We start from the raw sequence: 21982 nt of genomic DNA, 5'->3' as shown, positions 1-21982 counted from the left end.
ATTAAGCATCTCAAACAGTCTCGCTATGATTATAATCTTCAGGGAGTTGGAGAAACCTCTTTCAAGTAGACTTACAGGTCTAAAGAAAGAAGGGCAAGGCAGGTAATCAACCAGTTCCTGACGCTAATTTCTGGGCAGTAACCTTGAATGGAAAATGGTTTCCAATGGATGTCAGCCAAAATGGTCAGGTTTGGCTGTGACAACTCTCACAGCACAACATTAAATACATTCAATACTGAACCATCATTGCTTAAGTCACTACTTAATTAATAAAGAAATAATTTTTCACTCATTTCACTGAAGGGCACAGAATAAAATGACCTTCAGCACATTACGTGCTCTTTTCTTCCACCAAATATAATCTCCGCCCTCACAGACTCAATGTGACTCATTTACTGTCTCAGTGGAAGAATCTGTGAAGTTTCTTAATTATTCATAAACAGGCATCAATCAAAATTGTAGTTTATCTATAAAGCTCAACATTCTAAACCGATTCCTTCCTGGCATTACCTGTTGGTGATTGCAACAGCCCATGTTTCAATTAAAGTTATCTTTTATTAACCTTCTAAGCTCACTGTTTTATTGTAAGCATATTCTAGGCCAGGTTCTTCAAATATATTAATTAACACAATTTCAACTGCTTTTGTTGGATGTCAATGCAACTAAATACCAATAAACCTAAGAAGTGATGCGCTTTATGCGCTCACAAAAGCTCATGCAGTTCTACAGAAAGCAAAGTAAGTTTCAAAGTCACTAAAAATGCTTTTGTTTACTGTTTCCAAGTCTCTCTTTCATAGGCTTGCATTTAGTAAGGCACAACATGAGTACCTCTGAAGGTGAATCATGTCAAATATGCCTTCTCAGACATGGATGTTACCTGGACTTCTGACATGAGCCATCTTATTTGATTTAACAAATGATACGATTACTTCAACAATAATTTATGAACTTAACTCATCCTCAAAGATAATAAAGGTCATGTTGTTCTTTGAAAAATTTCTAATTATCCAGTTTTATGACAAACATATGAGCAGAATAAGATAAAGAGTATTGATATGCGACAGGTTATTATGGAGAGCAAGCACTTGAAAGGATCTTGGATATTATCTGTGACTGGAGCACACTAGTTTAGGTGATGATAAAGGGTTGACAAGCCATATGGACATGAACCAGCAGACAGGAAGTACAAAGTGGTTTTCACTAACCACATGTGTCTTATTTTCTATTCCCTGGAGTTCTTCTTGAGTCCTATGAAAAACTGAGCCTAGAAGTGTAACAACTTTCACAAGAGTGAAATGGGAGAAAGGGTGGGCACAACAATATGCCTATAGATATAAAATCATCAATTTTGATCCATTTAGATTTGAAGGGCATAAATATACTTTTGAACAAAAAGGATAACTTCAATAGTTCAGCACTCTCTGTGGAAGTATTATTTTTCTTTACATATGCAGAACAATAAATCTTTAAACAATGGAGGAAGTTCTTTAGCTCATTGTTTCCATGCTATCTTTTCATTGTCCTACATCTTCTTCTGCAAATGTTTAGCCATTTCCCTCTAAAGAGGTGCAATAGTTTCCTTCTCAGTTATTACTGAGGGAAAGTGATCCATGGTTGAACAACATTGTGCCAAAGAAATTATTCCTAATCAGTCTCCTCACTCAACTATTAGCTTTCCTTTAAAAAACAATGGGAGGTTGACCTACTTGTTGATAACTTTGGTGAACACTTACTTCATTCTCAAGAATAATAACAAAAATGCATATGTTTCCACTTGGTAAAAAAAAATCCAAAGGTGGTTCATGGAGGCTTAATTAAAAGTAAACTGGTGTCAAGATATTACAAGATGGGTGACTAAGTGCTTGACCAAAGTGCAACTGGGAAGGAGGGGTTGGAGTGGCAAAAGGGTTTAGGGACCTAGTATGGAATTTCAGAACACAGGACTTAAGTTGTCACTGGTGGGGTAAAAGAAAGAAATTACCAGAGTTGGAAATGGATTTTTCTTTGGGGGGTAAGGAAGGGGCAGCAGAAATAGCAGAGGGAATAGGGAGGAACAAGAGCACCAAGATACAACAACACATTCAAGGAGTCAAGAGGAAAAAGGTGTTGATGTTTTGGTACATGATCTCAAGGTTAGTGGGTTAATGGGGATTTTTTAAGCTGAAGAGTAATGACTTCACCTTTTTAAGGCAGTTATCACATTTACCACAAAGGGAAATCAGATAATCAGTAGCTTAATAGGCATAGGGCAAAGACATATGACATGTGCTTCATGGTTAAGATGTGTGCTGAAAAGATGTGAAAGGAGTTACATGAGAAATTAAGGCCATGCTGATAATCTTCCTTAAAGTCATTTAACGAAAAGAATTCAGCCATTTAAATAATCACGGCTCTGTTGATACTCATCACAGTACAACAAATGTCAACGTGAATAATCAAGGTGATGGTCAGACATTATCTCTGGTGTAAACAATGCCTCTTCCCCACATTAAACTCAATTTAACAAAAAGTGTGCATGCAATTTGGTAGAGATGGGAAATAATGAAAGCCAGCCCGGGGCTTTTAATATTTAGCTGGGCTTTGCACTGCATATAAATTGTAATGTAAGTTTTGCTGAGAATTCAATTAATATAATGAATATAATTACCTTCAACCAAGGGAACACCTGCAGCAGTAGTGCTTAATGTAGTATGCTATCATAAAACTGGATATACTCTTAAAATAATATACCAATGAAGGATCCATTCAATCCATCTGGCTGCTCTATACTGGTCCTTTTGCAGTCATAATTCATGACTTTAAATTCCATCTCCAGGTCTCTTCCTTCTGAGAAGTCCCACTTAGATGCCAGCTATAAAATCATAATTTGCTTCTTAAATATAAATCTTAAAACAAAATAGAATTGTGCGCCAACATAGGAAACTTCAAACTGGAAACAACCATCTCTTGATGTTAAAGACAGCTTCCTGGTAACTTTGGTTCTGTGTTTCATTTGGCTACAGTACAACCTGATTTACAAATTTATTCCAAGAGAAACTCACTCTCTATTTTGAAATTTAGGAGGAAGTTCAAATACAGAAAGAAATGATGGCATTTCTATTACACAATTCACAAGGGACTACTGCTTTTCTGTGACATTGCAGCTGTGCAATTGCACTTAAGAGAAATAGATTACTTGAAGAGGATCTGGCTTCTCTCAAGTACATCTCTCCATATTTACTTTTAAGCATAAACAACACAAATGCACACATATCAAGGGAATAGTTACCGAATTCAAGGCAAATGAGATGTTAGCATTCATTTCGAGAGGACTAGAATATAAAAGCAAGGACGTAATGCTGAGGCTTTATAAGGCATTGGTCAGACCACATTTGGAGTATTGTGAGAAATTTTGGGCTCCATATCTAAGGAAGGATGTGTTGGCATTGGAGAAGATCCAGAGGAGGTTTATGAGAATGATCCCAGAGATGAAAGGGTTAACGTTTGAGGAGCGTTTGATGGCTCTTGGCCTGTACTTCCTGGAGTTTAGAAGGATGAGGGGGATCTCACTGAAACCTACCAAATATTGAAAGGACTGGATGGAGTGGACGTTAAGAGGATGTTTCCAGTAGTGGAAGAGTCCAGGACCAGAGGGCACAACCTCAGAATACAGGGATGTCCCTCTAGAACCCAGATGAGGAGGAGTTTCTTTAGCTAGAGGATGGTGAATCTGTGGAATTCATTGCCACAGACAGCTGTGGAGGCCAAGTCATTGGGTATATTTAAAGCGGAGGTTGATAGGTTCCTGATTAGAAAGGGCATCAAAGGTTACAGGGAGAAGGCAGGAAAATGGGGTTGAGAGCGAAAAATAAATCAGCCATGATCGAATGGCGGAGCAGACTCAATGGGCTGAATGGCCTAATTCTGCTCCTATGTCTTATTATCTTATGAATTTCTGCCCTGGCAGGATCAGCAGTGTTTTATGTAGAGGCAGGAAGTGTTTGATGGGGCGGGCAGCTGGGTAATTTGGGAGATGACGTACTCCTTCTACCACTAATGCTGGGCTTCCAAGTGGTCCTGACACGAGGACTTGAGGCTCTCAGTGCTACTCCAAATGCTTCTTTTGAGCATTCATGGGCCACGGATAACCCTGACTGTTTCAATGAGTCTTTGAAAATACTCTTGAATCTTTTCCTCTGTCTGTCTAGAATTCTCAAGATGAAAGTTGGAATAGTGTGTCTGTTTTTTGGAAACCAGTATCAGCCAGGAGAACACTGTCCCCTGGCTATAGAGTGTAATTAGGGCATCGATGCCAAGGATATTGGCCTGGGAGAGACCGCTTAAACTGCCAGTGGCCTTGAAGCATCTTGCTGAGGCAACTTTGGTGGTACCACTCAGGTGCTTTGAATGCTGTAGATAGCCCATGTTTCAGAACCAGACAGGAAGGGAGGTATCACTGATGCCCTGTAGGCTATGAGCTTTCTGCCAGATTTGAGATCCTGACCTGAAGCATTTTTTCGTTCAATGGGCAAAGACCGAACTGTTATACTGAAGGCCATGGCGAATTCAATTTCCACATCTGCCTTTGCTGAGAAGTGGCTCCTGAATTGAGGGAAGTGGTCCACATTTTCCAAGATCTTGTTATGAACCTTTATTGTCAGAGGGATGTGCTAAACAATGGGGACAAGTTGTGAGAGGACCTTTGTTCTGAGGATGTTAAGAGTAAGGCCTCAGTGTCCTTCAGTGAATGAGTAGACAATGACGGAGTTTAGCACCTGAATGTGTGCATATGTGTGCATCGTCTGTGCACTGCAGCTTGATGATTGACATTGAGGTGTCCTTGAGTGCAGAGGAGAGGCAACGTGGGTTGAGCAGTTTCTCATGTTGTGGATTGTTCCACTCCAGTGGGAAGCTTGTTGGAGATGAGGTGCAGCAATGAAGTGGGAAATGTGTCAGGGTGCTGATGCATTCTTGCTTGATATCAAAGTGTCCTCCACTGGATAAGGTAAGTGAAGGTGAAAACATCCAGCTCTGTAACAGTTACATCTTTAAAATTCTCTTTACTTGAAACAAAGGCAAAGTGTTCTATTTCCAATACTAACATGTTTTCTGCAGTATTAAAGAGAGAAGAAAGCCAACAATGTCTTTTTTTTACTGGGGCAAGTCAGTTTTAAATGACTAGAAAGTCCCAGTTGTTCTCAACCACACCTATTTAATTTCCTGAGGGAAATTTCTGCACAAACATTCCTGAGTCTCAAAAGGTAATCAGTCAAAAGTACATGGAACTGTTTTTACATTTGTGTACACTAGTCCATGAGTTACTCAAAGTGTGCATCCCACACAGCTGGTTACACGTTAAATATAAATGTTCTGGGACTGACAAAAAGTGACTGCCAGGAAGACATATTTTAGCAGGTCTTTCAGGCTGCTGGTTCCAGAAAATCCCTGCAGCTTTGCACTCCCATTGCAGCCAGCTGTGGAGACTTGCATTTCTAAAAACTGACATCACTTTAGCAAAAATCCATAGTATCGTGAAACTAATGAAAGGGCTTGTGCAACCAATGAATGGTAACAGGTAGCACAAAAGAGTATCATCTAAAGAATGAAAAGAGAAGTTAGATGCTATCCACTGAAAAGATTTCACGATTTTGAAAACGTCTGTTGGACCCTATTCCTTAAAGCTCTATTATTCTGGTGAAAAAGGACATAGTTCCTTTTGTAATTATTTTATTCCTCTAATAAACTGGTGCTATATCCACTTCTTAACTAATTTCTTCCATGTCAGCCATGGCACTCAGAACTTCTACAACTTTGCAACAGCAGCCTCCTGATTTTCAAGGTCCAGAATCCCAATTGTCATTTGTGTACTTTTCTATCTGTACTCTCAGCTTTAAAGAGATCTGTATCTGAATTCCTAGCTTTCTCTATCACTGCACTCAATTAATCACCTTGCAACTGTGATATATGTATTACCCACATCAATTCTCCCTGCAGGGAACTTCTGTTGGCAGAACAAGTTAAAAAACCTATCCTCTGCTCGTTTAAAAAAAAGTCTACCTTATTTACTTATCAGATAAGTGTTCCTTTTAATTCATTCCTTGATAGAAATAAATAATTTACTTGAGATCTGTAATGTTCTTGTTTTGCATTCAAAGTTCCAGTTAAAGTCCTTTCAGTCAGTTTTAATGTTCCTGGTTCACAATGTTTTGAGGAATATACTGTACCTTCTATTTATCTTTAACAAATTCAGCTTTGTAAGGCACTTGGTAATATTGTAAACAGCTTTTGCATTATTTTATTCATGCAATATTACCTAACCAGTGATTTTGCAAAATGTTTATCCCAGTTTCCAGAGTACACAGCTACTCACCTGCACTGAAATATCAAGTATGTAATTTTTAGCCTGGAAGATGAAATACATGCTGCTTTATAATGGGAATGGGAAAACAGAATCCACCTCAATGCCTGAAACTCCAGGAAACAGAGACTGAGGGTTCTAATTTCAAAACATTCAAAAGATTTTCTATTAATTCACTGGATTTGTTATTTTATAACAACTTTTATATTTTTTTCAATCTTCAGGCATCCCTTGGTTATCCTTGAGAAGATAGTGGTGAGCTGCCTTCCTGAGCCACTGCAGTCCTTCTGGTGAAGGTACTTTCACACTGCTGTTGGATAGAGAATTCCAGGATTTAAACCAAATGATAATGAAGAACCAACAATATATTTCCAAGTCAGAATGTTATGTGACCGGAGGGAAATATACAGCTGGTGGTGTTTCACAGCACCTGCTGCCCTCGCCCTTCTCTGTGGTAGAACATTTGCAGATGGTGCACTCTGCAGCCATTGTGCTCTAGAAGTAGAGGGAATGGATGTTTTGAATTGTGGGTGGGATACAAATCACGTAAGCTGCTTTGTTCTGTAAGTTGCTGAGCTTCCTGAGTATTGTTGGACTCATCAGGCAAACGGAGAGTATTCCATCAAATTCCCAATTTGTGTCTTGCAGATGGTGGAAAGACTTTGGGGTGTCAAAAGGTGAGACACTTGACAAAGGATGCCAGCTTCTGACCTGCCCTTGTAGCCAGGGTGTTTATGTAGCTGGTCCAATTCAGTTTCTGGTCACCGGTGATCCCGAGGATGTTGACGATGGGCACCTTGGCAATGGAAGTGCCAGTGAATGTAAAGGGTAGGTGGCTAGACTCTTCTTGTTGTTGCCTGGCTTTCTTGTGGCGTGAATGTAAGCTGTCACTTATCAGCCCATGTCCGAATGTTGTCTACATCTTGCTGCATACATGCATGGACTGCTTCATTTTCTGAAGGGCTACAAATGGAATTGAACATTGTGTAACATTCAGTGAACATCCTCACTTCTGACAAAATGGAAAGAAGGTCACTGATGAAGCAGCTGAAGATGATTGAGCCTGGGGCACCATCTTTCGGAACTCTTGCGGTAATGTTCCAGGGTTGTGATGATTGATCTCCAATAAAACCATCTTCCTTTGTGCAAGCTATAATTCCAACTACTAGAATGTTTTCCCCTCGATGCTTAGTGAATCAGTTTTATCAGGGATCGTTGATGCCACACTTGATCAAATGTTACCTTGTTGTCAGGGGGGTCACTCTCACCTCACCTATGGAGGTTAGCTGCTTGGTCCCTGTTTGGACTAAGGTTATGCAAAGGCTAGAAAAACCTAACCTGAGTGTTAGTGAGCAGATTATTGATGAGTAGGTGCCAAATGATAACATTATCAATGTCACCTTTCTTTACTTTACTGAAGAGTGAGAGTGGACTGACTGGGCGGTAATTAGCCAGATTGGATTTGCCCTGGGAGAGTGAACATAGCATACCTGGACAAGTTTCCACATTGTTGGGTAAATGCCACATTGGTAACTGTACTGGAATAGCTTGGCTACAGTTTATGCCTGCTTAATGTTTATACAATTGCCTTCAACATGCCAAAACATCTCAAAGCACTTCACAGACATGTTATCAAACCAGACTTGTTATCATAACATGTTGTTTTAAAAGCAGAATTTTAAGGTGTGTTTTAAAGATGGAGAGAAAAGGTATCAGAGGTAGAGAAAATTCTAGGGAGAGAATTCAAGAGCTCAGAGGCTAGAGTAGGTGGTAGGTGAGGGCACCAGTGCCAATCATGGAGCAATTAATTTCAGGGACAAGTATTTTAAAATCAAGGTGTTGCTGAGAGCTTGTGTAGGTCAGCAAGCACAGAGGTGGTGGTTGAATTGGACAACACGAGCTGGCATATAGTTTACAAGTCTTGGAAAGGCTCATGGAGCCAGTGACTGAAGGAGCCTGGATAGGGGGGCATTGGAACAATTGCCCAGAGGTAACAAAGACACTCCTGGAGGGTTTCAACAATGGATGAGCTCAGTTAGGGCTATCTCAAGGTCATATGTGTTTCTTAATTTGTGAATAGTTTGGTTCAGTTTCAGACAGTTGTCAAGTCATGGGTTGGGTTTGGTGGTTGGGGAATGAAGTTTGCATTAGGATCCAAAGACAATGACTCTGGTCATAACAATGCTTAATTGGAGGCAATTTTTATTCGCCCAGTACTGGTTGTTGACAAGCAGTACCAGATGAATTAAAAATTGGGGACAGTACCATGTGGCCTGCTACTCTGAATCATTCCATGGCATTTTACCCACATTATTGTCCACCTTAATTTTGCTGTCAAGTTCCTGGAAACAGTTGAGTTTGTTTTGGTTTTTTTACTTACTGATATGTAAATAAAATATAGAAAATTATATCTAAAATAAAAAGCAATAGTATGTTGACTCTGATCAGCAAACCACAGCAACTCCACAAATTCAAATTCATGTTATTTTACTTCCATCCAAATTTATGTAGTGTTTGCTGGATGTTGAAACCAACATATCCAAGCTATGAAGATGCAAAATACAAACTGTATGTCCTGCATCTAATGGTGTTTCCTTCTTCTACCACTCTCCTGTTGTAAGTGACAGCCGCATTAGAATCCAAATCTTCTTGACTTCTACCTAATAGTGCTAATGTCAGAGGAAGTGTGCAAAGTAATGATATACATATTCTCTGCATTTTATCAGAATGTTGCACTTCTGTCAGTTTTACGACTGAATTCATTTGAAATAAGAAATATTATATAATGTCTGCAAGCTAATGCATTTCCTCATACCTTTATGTCGTGGAAAAACCTTGCTATAGCCTTATGGAAGCAATTTGATCAATATGCTCAAACTGTTCAGCAAAATACTTCAAATCAATATTCACTGATATCACAGTTTTCTACAGCACTAGGAAATAGAGGACTCTGCAAAGTCACCAGAAATGTATACCATCAATTGTGCATAAACTTCCAAAAAGCAGTAGGAAGAAGGGAATTATACAATAATAATTAAGCGGAAATCTATGAGAGGAAATTTATGATATTTTTGAACTCATTTGATTGTGCTGGTATCTTTTAACCCTAATTAATTATTATTTGACATGTCAACATAGCAGATGTGAAGATTGTCAACTTTGTCTGAGAACAGGAGTTAAAGCACAAATTTCAAATTTCCATTTTTAACCTTTACTTAACTGTTAGCTGAATTAATGTAAGAGCTGGGATCTTTGAGGCTCTGCTGACGATGGCCCAGTTTTATTCACAATGTAAACTCACCTCCTTCTTCCATTTAGCCAGCCACTCATCTCGCTTCCTTTTACTGATATAATAGGGATCACCAGCTTGGAAAGTTATTCGCTGCACTGGTCTCTGACGCAGGCTATTTTCCCACCCTGATTGGCCACGATGTCGCCCCCTTGCTCCCTGTTCAAAAGGATAGATTTTGTTGACAATATTAGGAAGCATGAAGATATTAATAACTTTTTATTTACTTTTAACTTTAATACAAAGCGAATAATGAGTGAGTATGATTGTGGAATTTATCACTTCCTGATGGAAGAAAGTGAAAGTGCATGTCAAATTACAGCTGGTTAAGAATATTTACAAAGATTTAAAAAGAATATTCAGCCGCTCTGAAAATGGATCAGCCAATATGTTTGGCATGAATATTTAATTAACGTGTGAAGAGTCTTAGATTTTCTTGAACTGTGACTGAAAAAATTGAAATGAAGTTACATTTCTACATTAAAGAATTACTTCATATGTGAGCACAGAGCGATAAAGATTTTGTTGGGGTCAAGTGGGTATCAAGATTAACATTTGTTTTGTCTGACAGTCCCTTGAGATCTGAGCATTTGAGTGAATGCTGAATGTTCACTTCTTCTAGTTACTTTCTGAGCATTTTGATCCAACTAAAAAAGGGCCCTTTGAAATAATACCTTGTAATGATTGTATGCATTTTATTAATGCAACCCTTCTTTCTCTTTACATCTCAATGGTCTGAATCATGCTTGGTCAAGTCCGCTCCCCACGTTCACTCCCTGTGCTGTTCCTGAGGCTACACTTATTTTATGAGGCCCTGCAAGTCCAATTGAACTCCAGGTCATGCTGCCTTGGCTCCTGGCTACCAAAGGTCAATTAAATTGTTTGTAAATGTCTCAGATGCTCAGAGACACTTAAAAACAGCTCAAAAGGATTTAAATGATGGAAAATATTTTTTTAAACTAAGAAATATATATTTACCTCAAAAGGGAATTGAGTAAAATTAACTTTTCAAAAGAAAAAACAGTAAGATTAAGCAAAATTAAGTAAAAATAAACAAATCACTTACCCAGACTTCCCTTTTCAATCAAGATCAGTGACCCCATTTAAATGTATGGGGCTCTGCAAACGCTGGCCACAATGACTCAATAGTACGAATGAAGAAAATATCATATTTAATACCTGATTTTTTGATCCATATTGTGATTTGAAGAACAAATTTATAACACTGGTTTTATAGATACATGGAAATTCCTATTTATGGTCAAATAAGAGAGGCTTTACAGAGAAGCAGCATGTAAATAGATTGTTATAATAAGCATGGTCACTGGTTTCATATCTCTGATCAATAAAAAGGGTAAATAATTTCCAAATACAAGTAACAGATTCATACTGATATATACCCTTACATAAGAATGAGAAAACAACAGAAATTATTATAAAGTTGATGAATATTTTTTCCTTTCGTAGAATAGGTTGATGAATATATGTTCAACTGAAACAATGGAGTTCAAGATAATTTTAAAAATTGCAAACTTTAAATGCTTATTAAATGAATACAGAGATTGCTTCATTTGATGAGTTCCAGCAAATCATTATATTGTAGATAGTGTCTTTTTTGCAAAAAATCTGATGTGCATTATAATTCTACATGAGTTATGGTATCAGCTTTATTCAATGGGAAGGGGATGACCAAACACCTGTAATGCCATAGCATCATGCACAAGGAAGTAACATTCCTTATATACAAGACAAAAGGTTCATTACCTCTACTTTTACTGACTCTTGTGTTGATGTGGTGTTTTCCTCAGATCCTAAAAAAAGTGAAAAAAATTCAAATGAAAACATACATCACTCAATAAAACTATATCACACAATATATTAGCATCAGAAACAGAATAAAATAAGACTCAGGTTACATACAGTTCAACATAATTATATTCCAGCTGTTATGTGCTCCTCTTGCTAGGATTACAGCAGACATTTTCTGAACTTTTCATATCAGATGAGACATCCACAGCATCTTCATTTTTTATTTTGGACTAACTTTTGCAAACATGGGTGGTTCACATAATTGAAGATTCATAATTCCTTCAAAAATCTTACTTCATGACATCACTATCACTAACTTTATGGGGACAATGCTAGAGAAGAGTTCTACCAACATTTGAAAAAAATACTTTTTCTTACCACAACTCTCCTTTCTGGTCAGTCTTTCTGATCAAGTGAGCTTGTTTTGCTCATTAAAGATCTCAAGTGGTATCTTACATACTGAGATAGGCAGCTGTGTAAGTAGGCCCTCTCAGCTGGGGAAAGTGGCAGGGTTTATCTTACAACATAATTAGATCACTTTCCCAGAATTTCAAGCAGCAAAAAGATATCAAGGCAATCCAGCTTTCTTAGGGAACAAGGACAAGAGAAGCATCTGGAAACATTTCTGGAATCCAGCTGAAGGTGCAATGAAAGGTAGTACCACAGATGATAAGCATCTTGCTAAAGGAGTCCTGCCCCAATGAAATAATACTTGGGAAGGCCTTTCTCTTATTTTACAAAAAAATTCATTGAAACATCATGCTGCAGCCTAAATGACAGCTATTCCTTCTAGATAATAAAACAATTGCTGAACACTTTCTCATGAAAATGTAGCAGAAATATATTTCTAGGAAAGGCAATTAAAATGTCCAGTATAAATGAATCCCAGGTAATATGTTTTGTTCCTTAGAAAAGAAAGGTCTGAGGAAGATGAGTGAAAAGAAGCATTCAGATTTATGCTGAATTTATGGCATCCAGAGCCAAGAATTACATTTGGAAAGTGATTAGTGCCATTCTGTAGGCATTGTGATAGCTGATCAGTAAACAACTACAGTTACAAGCAGCAGCTAATTTGTTTTTAGAGGTGTTGTTCAGAGAGGAATATTGACCAGGACTTGAACAGAATTTGTCATTCTTGTTCAAAATGTGCTGTGGGATCCTTTGCATCCATCTCGTCAGCCAAGTGGATCTGTGACTGAACATCTAATCTCAAAAATGGCTGCTGACACTCCCTCAGGATTGAACTAATGCTCAAATCCCAGAATATGACTTGAAATCTCTGCCTTCTGAGTCAGAGAGAACAGAGCTACCATGAGCTAAGAATGATACTGGGCAGGTAGGTGACACCCATCTTCAGGAAGGATAATGCTTCTGGCCTCAGTTACACATTTCTGTTCTTAAATTACTCAAGTCAATTCTTCCATGTGAATAGTCTCAGAAACAGTCAAAAAATGGAATGTGTAAATTAAGTAACGAGAAGACAATTAACAAAGATGAGTAGCGGTTAGCGTAGCACTATTACAGAGCCAGCAACCCCGGTTCAATTCCCACCGCTGTCTGTAAGGAGTTTGTACATTCTCCCCGTATCTGCGTGGTTTTCCTCCAGGTGCTCCGGTTTCCTCCTGCATTCCAAAGATGTACAGGTTAGGAAGTTGCCGGCATGCTATGTTGGCGCCAGAAGCATGGCAACACTTGTGGGCTGCCCCCAGAACACTACTGTGTATTTTGATGTACATGTGAGTAATAAAGAAATCTTATCTTATGGTTCAATGGCTCAATTCATTGTTGGTTCAAGAACTGAGCTAATCACGCTGGTGATGGTAAATGCCTAGCCTAGTTAAGTTTTGTCCATCTCTCAACTTGCATCTGTCCTCATGAAGTGCCACCGTCTTTTCGTTCCATTACCATTAGCCACTCATTATTCTAGATACAAAGAGGTTTATTTTGGTGTTTACAACAGGAAAAACTTGAATTGGGCATTGAGGCATCGGTGCACCACAGCTTAATCTGTCAGAAATGTGTACAACAAGCAGACAACAGCACCCATCTGAATGCATCATTTGAAGGAATCTTCTGCTTGCAAATTAATTAGTAATTTCTACTGATCTTTGCAACAAATTTGCAAGTGTTTGGTGCTTTCTAGAATTATTTATAAAATTGTTGAAGGCTACTGGGTTTGATATTCTGGGTGCTGAAGGATTCTATCCTGATCTTAAGGCTCCTGCACAATCCAGATGTTTCCAGGTTTAGGTCCCTGAGTAGGCATTTCCCTGAGAGTACTATGTGACTGGAAGGAGTATTAGTCATGCAGAATGGGCAAATTGATGGAAGGAGGGGGAGAAAGGTTCTCAGCAGGAAATTGCATCAGTCCAGGATGCTCAGGGATCAATTCTCCTATCTTGTTCTTCGAAGTATTTAATTAATCCAGAGCATTTGTTGAATCTGAATCCCAGGATTATGTTATACAAGCCCAGGGAGTGGTTACTTTGTACAACAAATACACTTAAATCCCAGTTTCTGGATTTAAAATAGCCATTGATGCACTCGTTGCTGGCACAAAATTTATATAGAATCATGCAGTGAGATCAGAATGTAGAGAATGTTTATTCAATGATTATGTTTAACTGTATGTTTTGATAACAATGTGCCTCCCTAGTTATCAGTAGAAATTGATGTTATTGAAAAATTTGGAAATTATTTTACTTTCTTCCCCTTCTTCATGAAAATAGCAATATGTAGATTTAGGCAAAATGAAGATTTAGACAAAATGTACAATTCACACCCTAACTCAGGATTCACATTTTACGCAAAGTGATTAATATTTGGAAATTTGCTGATTACTTTATGTATATCATGATAAAGTAACTCTTATTTACTGAGCCAGCCACTCTAAATTACACTTTAGATCCTGCTCTCCCAGTAGGGATGGACATATGAAGGTTGGGCCTGCATTCTCTCTGGGAAGCACAGAACCAGAGTCCTGATTTTTTCACTACATATCCGGCCACTGGCCAATGCTACGTTATAACAAACATCTTGTGCTTATTTCTGTATCTAAAATGACATCTGTATCCAAGGCAATGTCATCTCATGGCACTACTATTTATTAAAGGAGTAATAAATATGGGGTTGATTTTGAAATTTGCACTTTATTGTACTGAAGGTCCTCACTAGAAGTGGTGACTCACAAAGATAAACTTTACATCTTTGTTAAAACCTTTTCCTGCCATGCACCATAGCCTGTTGTGGGTAACTTCAAAACCTCATCACTGGTCACAAGAACTTGAGAAGATTAGAAACAGAAGCAGGAGATGGTCCTTTGAGCCTGAACCACCATCCAGTCAGATCATGGCTGATCATTGACCATAACTTCACATTTCCACACATTCCCATATCCTTTAATTCTCTTTGTATACAAGAATCTATCAATCATTTTCCAGAATGTGCACATCAATTTGGCATACATAGCCATGGGGTAGGGAATGGCAAAGATTCCCAAACCTTTGGAAAAAAAAGTCTCTCTGCATCCATGTCTCAGCTGGCCAACTACTTATTCCTGGAGTGTAACCTTTCATTCTGGAATCCCTTGTCAGGGAAACTTTCTCCTAGCATCTGGTCACATTACTTGAAAATGTTTCCATAAGATCACCTCACAGTCTCTAATTCTTCTGAACTTTCTTCTTAATCTCTCTTCATGGGGCAATCCCTTAAACTCCGAAATCAGGCAAATGAACTTCTGTGATATCCTTGTGTACTTGAGGAGACCAAAGCAGGGCACAGAACTCTATATACAGTCTCACCAAGGTTCGATATAATTTCAGTCAGGCTTCTTTACTCTTGTTCTCCAATCCTTCGGGAATATAAATCAATACTAGTTTTTTCTAATTCCTTGCTGTATCGACACATATTTAGTTCACTCATTTATGTCAATGGCATGTTGGTCATTCCTCATCAACATTTTTATGCAAGTCACTGAAAGTTTTGTCAAGAGGCATGATATCAATGACAATCTGTACTGGACAGTTCTCGGCTTCTTTTTCTGCTCTTTAATATTCAAAGGTGCCAGTTGCCTGTTTTATACTAATATCTGAATGAGACATAATAGCCTGAAGCTAAATGGTGGTAAAAGTGATACTATCGACTTTGCCTTTCACAAGCATCTGGCATCTACAGCCTTGATTCCAATACCTCACCGGAATTGCAGAGGTCAGAAACCTGAAAATGGTACTTAACTCCAAGTTCATATTCTCCATCACATCCATTCCAATAAGATGGCTTTTTCCCAATTTTGGAACATTGGTTGGCTACATTCTACATCAGCTACTCTGTTCCTTAAGCATAATTTCTCCAATGCTGATGATAAAAATTATTTTATTATTTATTATCAAAGATTCTTGAAGCTGAATATTGTAATCATTTAGGTTCTGTATCTTGAGCAGGAAAACAGAATGTGGCAAGAGAACTAAAGGGACAACTGAGCATTAATTCAGCAGTGCATAATTGGAAGTGTGACAGCAGGGGAGGATGCACTTTCAGTCAGCAGAGAAAATTCAGGAGCTTTTAACCGCACAAAGCAGTGTTTACACTGCAAAGCTCTCCCTCCATTTCCTGCTGTATGCTTTGTAATACTGATACTAGTTCTACCTATTGCTTGGATTTGATCCAAGAGAAGCACAGAAACACAGCTGCAAGTACAGTGCAAACAGAGGACTATAAGGTCGTACACTTTAGATCTGAACAGCTTTTTTTTAGCTTGCATTGCTTTTTCTTAATATTATACTCTACCCATTTCAAAATGACATATGGCGTTTCTTTATGGTTTTTTAAAAAAAATATCAATGATGAATCTGCCATAAATTGCTTGCAATATTTTGTTTATTCTGTGAAAATAGCAAAACTGATGAAATATTAATATTTTGCACAGCTTTTTCTTGCACATTTTAATATTTAACATAGGGTGCTTTCGTTTTCAACTGAAAGGACAAAAGGAAATAGTAGTACAATAAAGTCTTTCATTCATCCATGTCAACCTGTCCCTTTCTGGATTGCCAAGTTCATTTTTACCTTATTTTCTGCATTGGCATCAAGTCCAGATCCCTCCACTACCTGATCAATCAAGAATATGTTGTTCTCCCTTTTGGAATAGAACTGATTCGGCAAATACTTAACTAAATCAGTTGGTTCCACAAGCTAACAAAGCTGGGTTGTTCATATAAATAACAGGAGTATTTATTGCTGTTTTGCTCTTAGCTTCATTTGTTTTTTTCTTGACCACCTGCTCTTTCAGAAGGCCTCCTGTGTAAGCAATCCAAATGCAAATGCTCGAAATTTGAAAGAAAAGTAGAAAATGCTGAAAATACTGCACAGGTCAGGCAACACCTTTTGTGGGAGAAACAGAGTTAACTTGAAACATTGAAGTTTCAACTTAACTCCATTTGTCTTTGCACAAATGTAGCCTGACCTGACCTGCTATTTCCAATATTTCTTGCTTTTACTTCTGTTTAGTAAAGTTATATAATGTGCAGCAGACTCCTGCATTATTTGTACCATAGAAGAATGACCTTCCCTTCATTAATTTATCAGTTATATAGCTGCATCTGTCCATGACAATATTTGGAGGAGTGACCATCACAAAATTTTTGTGGAAACGAACTCCTGTCTTCATACTGAAAACACTTGCGTAATACTGTTTATTTAAATTGACTTAACATAATATTCTGGATTCACCAAACTGATCAACTTAGCAACTTTCAAAAAGTACATTATAATGAATATAACATAATAACTGCAAGAGAAAATGGTTTTAATTTCCATGATTCTGTTGGTAATATTCCACCTGAAAATTCATTCTACTGAAAAGTACTTGAAAACTTTGCCACTCTGAGCAGGGCCTAAAAGAGCATAGAAGTTGTCTATAATGCCCACAATTTATGAAATTCTGCCACATGGAAAAAAAGTCAAGGTTCTTTCATGCTGTTTTACATGAGGAAACAGGAATGAGTTAGCTCTGGTGGACAACACATCTGTCATCTCTTTCATATGCATCAGCTCATGGCTGACTGATTTGACATATGGCCTCCCTGCATCCTTGGAACAATCTGAAGGCATTAAAGTTTAGTAGTGTTGTTACATTTACAGCCACCAGCAGTGCTGTCTCAGTGGTTGATCTTGTCTGCAGATAAGGTTTGAGGATATGACATAATTCTGTCACAGTTTCCCAGGGGAAATGGAGCCTGCAAAAACTGATTTCCTCAGACATTTCCAAGTACCTATTACTAGATTACAGACAAAACTATATTTGGTAAGGCTCTTTGTAGGCAGTTCACCTCTATGTAAACACAGCTGTCTCTCATCCCTCCTGAAATCCTCCTGTGTCAACTCTTACATACTTGGTAAGGCAAAGCCCATTTTCTAAAGCTGACTAAAGTGATTTAAATCACAATTGTTAGAAAATCAAAAGTGGATAAGATAGACAAAAAATCCATGTGGAGTGAGAGCTCAAGGCAAACTTCCACAATATAAATCAAAGGTTGCAAAGTTGTAGCACATCCATAAAAAGTCAATCTCATGAAGGCCAGAATAAACCATCCATTCATTAGCCAGTTTACTCAGCTGAGGTCGGTAAACAGAGAATTTAGGCAAGAAAAATCAAGGAGTCCTGCAACAGGGTATCCATTTTTTTGTAAAGTTTGCAAGTCCTTCATTGAGGTCTCACAAATTTGGTGCAAAACATCTTTGGGATCAAATCAATAATGCTGAGTGTAAACTGGGGAGTAATTGTTCTGAACAGGTTCCTGCTTGTTTCTCCTGCTTATGTTCACAAGTTCCACAGCAGAGCCCAAACATGCCATGGAATTCACTTTACATTCTACCCATTTAATGAAATAAAGGAAGAATCCTGTGTCCCTTGAATTTGCTCATTTTCCTTGTTAATCACTGTGCCCAGGGATCCAGACCACGTGGGTAGAGACCCAAGAATAGTTCTCCCAATGTTGGCAGTGCATAGGCTGGAATGACATCAATAGGTCAACTTCAGCATCTTCTTGAGGTTGAATCCTTCCCCACACTTGATCAGATTATGTTTATTATTTCCTTCCATAGTCCTTGATTTGCTTTCAACCTCTTTATATTGTTAAAAGAAACATTAGGTATGGATGTATTCAGATTAGCGTATAGTTCATTAAAATTTATGAGCAATGTATTTTAAAATTCTCTGAGCTGCACATGGAATTCCCAAGTTTGAAAGTGCCATAAAGTCTGAATCTAATTGTTTTGCAAATGGATTACAAATTGCTTGATAAATTATTTGTTGCCAAGTCTCTTTCTGGCAGAGAGATCCAGAGCTAATCTTAACAGTGTGGTAAATAGGACAAGAAACTAAGATTAAGCGACAACTTCAAAACTGTTTTTAGAATTCAGATTTATTCCCAAAGGAATACTTAAAGATAAAGTCCCCATCCAGTTTACCCACAAAAGAATATGTCAGTGCCTTAATTTGAAAGTAAAATTGAGTAATTACCAAATTACATTATTGAAACTAGCAAAGTGATAGGAATGCCTACTTCAACAACTTCGAATTATGACACCATTATCTAACATTTCTGCTGTTTAAAAAATAAAAATGTATAATTTTCAGCCTGCTCAAAAAAATAATCCTCTTGTATTTATATAGGTACAAGGGTTGTATGTTGTCAAATCACTACATCAAATTCATGCATGTTGAAATTACAGCACCAGTCTTCGTGTTGAAATGTAATATTATAGCTGGTGAATAAATTAACCTGTGAAACTGGAAAGAACTCACCACCATGATGCACTTTCTGAGGCAAATTGGCAGTAGTACAAATTTTTCCACATAGTATCCTCCTTAAATTTAACAGTTCAAAAGAAGTCAGTTAAAATTCTCCAGAAAAATAAGTGCCTAGGCTTACAGAATATTATGTGACTCTTGGCTGAATCAAATTGTGATATTTGCAACTCAAGGATACTGATGTTCATATCCCATTTATACTGTAGATTTCTGCTTTCTTTGGACATTATCCTAAAACAATATTTTGTTTCTTGCTCAATTTAAGATTTAAGATTTCTTTATTGGTCACATGTACATCGAAACACACAGTGAAATGCATCTTTGCATAGAGTGTTCTGGGGGCAGCCACAAGTGTCGCCATGCTTCCGGCGCCAACATAGCATGCCCACAACTTCCTAACCCGTACGTCTTTGGAATGTGGGAGGAAACCAGAGCACCTGGAGGAAACCCACGCAGTCACAGGGAGAACGTACAAACTCCTTACAGACAGTGGCCGGAATTGAACCCAGATCACTGGCGCTTTAATAGCATTATGCTAACCGCTACACTACTGTGCAATTAAATCCATCATGGTGGATTTTCTTTAGCATATTTAGCTTTCAGGTGGAATGAAAACAAATTCCTGGGACTCTTCTAAATTATGGCAACAAAGCTGCTCATGAAGTAGCCTCAGTCCACTATTTCTATACGAATGAGATAGGAATGAGCATCCCTGACCCCGTGTCTCATATTGAACTTTGTAGAAATTGCTGAAAGCAACTGAATAAAACCAGCACTTGGGCAGTTGTATTCAATGCCGATGCACTTTTGTTGTATCTGCCCATTTGATTCAACCATAAACAATGTGTGTAAACAAGTTTATCAACATTATTATGGGTGTACTGATCACATGGCCTTGGATTAATTTCAATATGTACCTTTTGAGGAGATGCACAGAAATAACAAATTTCTGGTGCATTTCCGTAAAAGACATGTATTAAGCTTATAATACATGCCTTAATCATCAACCTTTAATGCTTTGATGAATGAATTGGATGAAGTTGCCAATGGTAGGATCTGCAAATTTACAAACTGCAGTAAGCAAGCATTTGTATTGTAAATGATCCTTACTTGCTTCATGCAAATCATAATGTGTTGGGAACTTAGCCTCAAGACTGGCAAATTATACATAGCAAATAAATAGAGAGTTATGCAAGCAGGCTAGGAAAATGCTAACCTACCTTCAGAGAATAAACATTTGGTGCAGAAAGGTCATAGAAGATGTCAACTTATGAGATAAAGTTCTGCATGTAATGTGGACTTGGAAATAAGTTTTTCCAATATTTTGGAAGGAGGTGTATGTATACTTTCTCAGTGTTTTTGGAAATGGTTAAAAAGGTGGGGGGGGGGGGTGGATAATTTACGGAGGTGTGACTCATTCACCAGTGTGTTCACCTAATAGCCTTAGTTTTGGCAGAATTCAATGTTCATTCTAAACAAAACAGCATGCATAAGACAAAGCCAAACTGTCTGGCAATGAATACATCATATCAAAGCTCTGCAGGCCTATCATATTTAGTCGTGAACAGTGTTGGACAATGAAACAATTAACAGGAAGAGGAGGCTCCAAGAACATCCCCATCCTTGATGAAGGCAAGGGGCCAACATGTGAGTGCCAAAGGCATGGCTGAGGTTTTTGCAACAATGATCAGCTGGAAGTCTGACAGGAAGACCCATCATGACTCCCTTCTGAGATTTACATCATCTTAGAAGCGAGTCTTCAGCCAATTCAGTTCACTGTGTATGATATAAAGAAAAAGTTGACATTATGTCCCCAGATTTCTCAGCCAGGGAAACTATCCTCCTCTGTTGAGCTCTGTAAGAATGTTGTAAGTTTTAAAGAGATCTCCTCCCATTCTTTCAACTCCAGAGAAGACTGGCCAAGTGCATGCAATCCCTCTTCACAAGTTAAACCCGCCATCCCTTGAACCAGTCTGGTGAACAGATGTTGCCTGAACTGCTGAGTGTTTCCAGCATCTTCTGTTTTTATTTCAGATTGTCAGCATCAGCAGTTTTTTTTATTTTGAATTATTTTCCACTTCTGAGAAGTAAAGAAGCAACAGGAATCAATGGCATGACAGTAACATTGGAAAAACTGCCAGATTTTCATCCCCAATTGGCCTGTTTACATGAAGATGTGGTTAAATGCTGTTGGTGCATTGGATGGGTACGTTTTGTTGGGCCTTGTATACGTCAGGGGTAATAATTTATTCCTTTATCAAGGCAATGGTTATGGGCCACATCCAGGTCAGTTACAATGCTAGGTGAAAGGGATTCACTAAAGACGTTGGAATACATCCATGCAAATTATAGAACACATTTATATTAATATCAGATAAATAGCTAACATTACCTAAGATTGTTGCCCTTTGTTATACAACATACTGCAAATTGGGATCTCATCATATGCTCTCCTTGAACAAAGTGGAACAAGCCATAAACAAGCCTGGCTCCCCATGAACAGGAGCATGATCTTTGTATGATGCTTCTGATAAAATAGTATGCCTGATGTAAACAGTAAAACCATAATGCTGCTAAACAAACTCATTGGAAATGTAATTTGTTGCCTTGAGCTCCCATGTCCTCTGAACAATTAACAAGGTGATTGATAGTCACAAGCTGAATCAATTAAACTTCACAAAAATCAGAAACACAGAAAATCTTATACATTACAATAAATAATTACTCAATTTCTCAC

The 21982-nt window shown here is 38.0% G+C and overlaps 1 protein-coding gene across 12 annotated transcripts in view; it reads right to left on the bottom strand.

The window, feature by feature from the left end:
* The window catches only part of LOC127574754 (DNA (cytosine-5)-methyltransferase 3A-like), a 416558-nt gene that overhangs the window by 163529 nt on the left and 231047 nt on the right, over positions 1-21982 (bottom strand). For all 12 annotated transcript variants that reach the window (XM_052024036.1, XM_052024037.1, XM_052024038.1 and 9 more), the window contains 2 exons: positions 11391-11437; positions 9639-9785 (listed from right to left, as the gene is read on the bottom strand). In XM_052024036.1, the coding sequence (XP_051879996.1) occupies positions 9639-9785; positions 11391-11437 (194 nt within the window). The remainder of the gene's footprint in view (positions 1-9638; positions 9786-11390; positions 11438-21982) is intronic.

Source organism: Pristis pectinata, chromosome 10 (genome assembly GCF_009764475.1).
Source record: "Pristis pectinata isolate sPriPec2 chromosome 10, sPriPec2.1.pri, whole genome shotgun sequence".
Classification (NCBI taxonomy): domain Eukaryota; kingdom Metazoa; phylum Chordata; class Chondrichthyes; order Rhinopristiformes; family Pristidae; genus Pristis; species Pristis pectinata.
The sequence above is the reverse complement of the archived record's forward strand: the minus strand, read 5'-3'. Positions and strand labels throughout refer to the sequence as shown.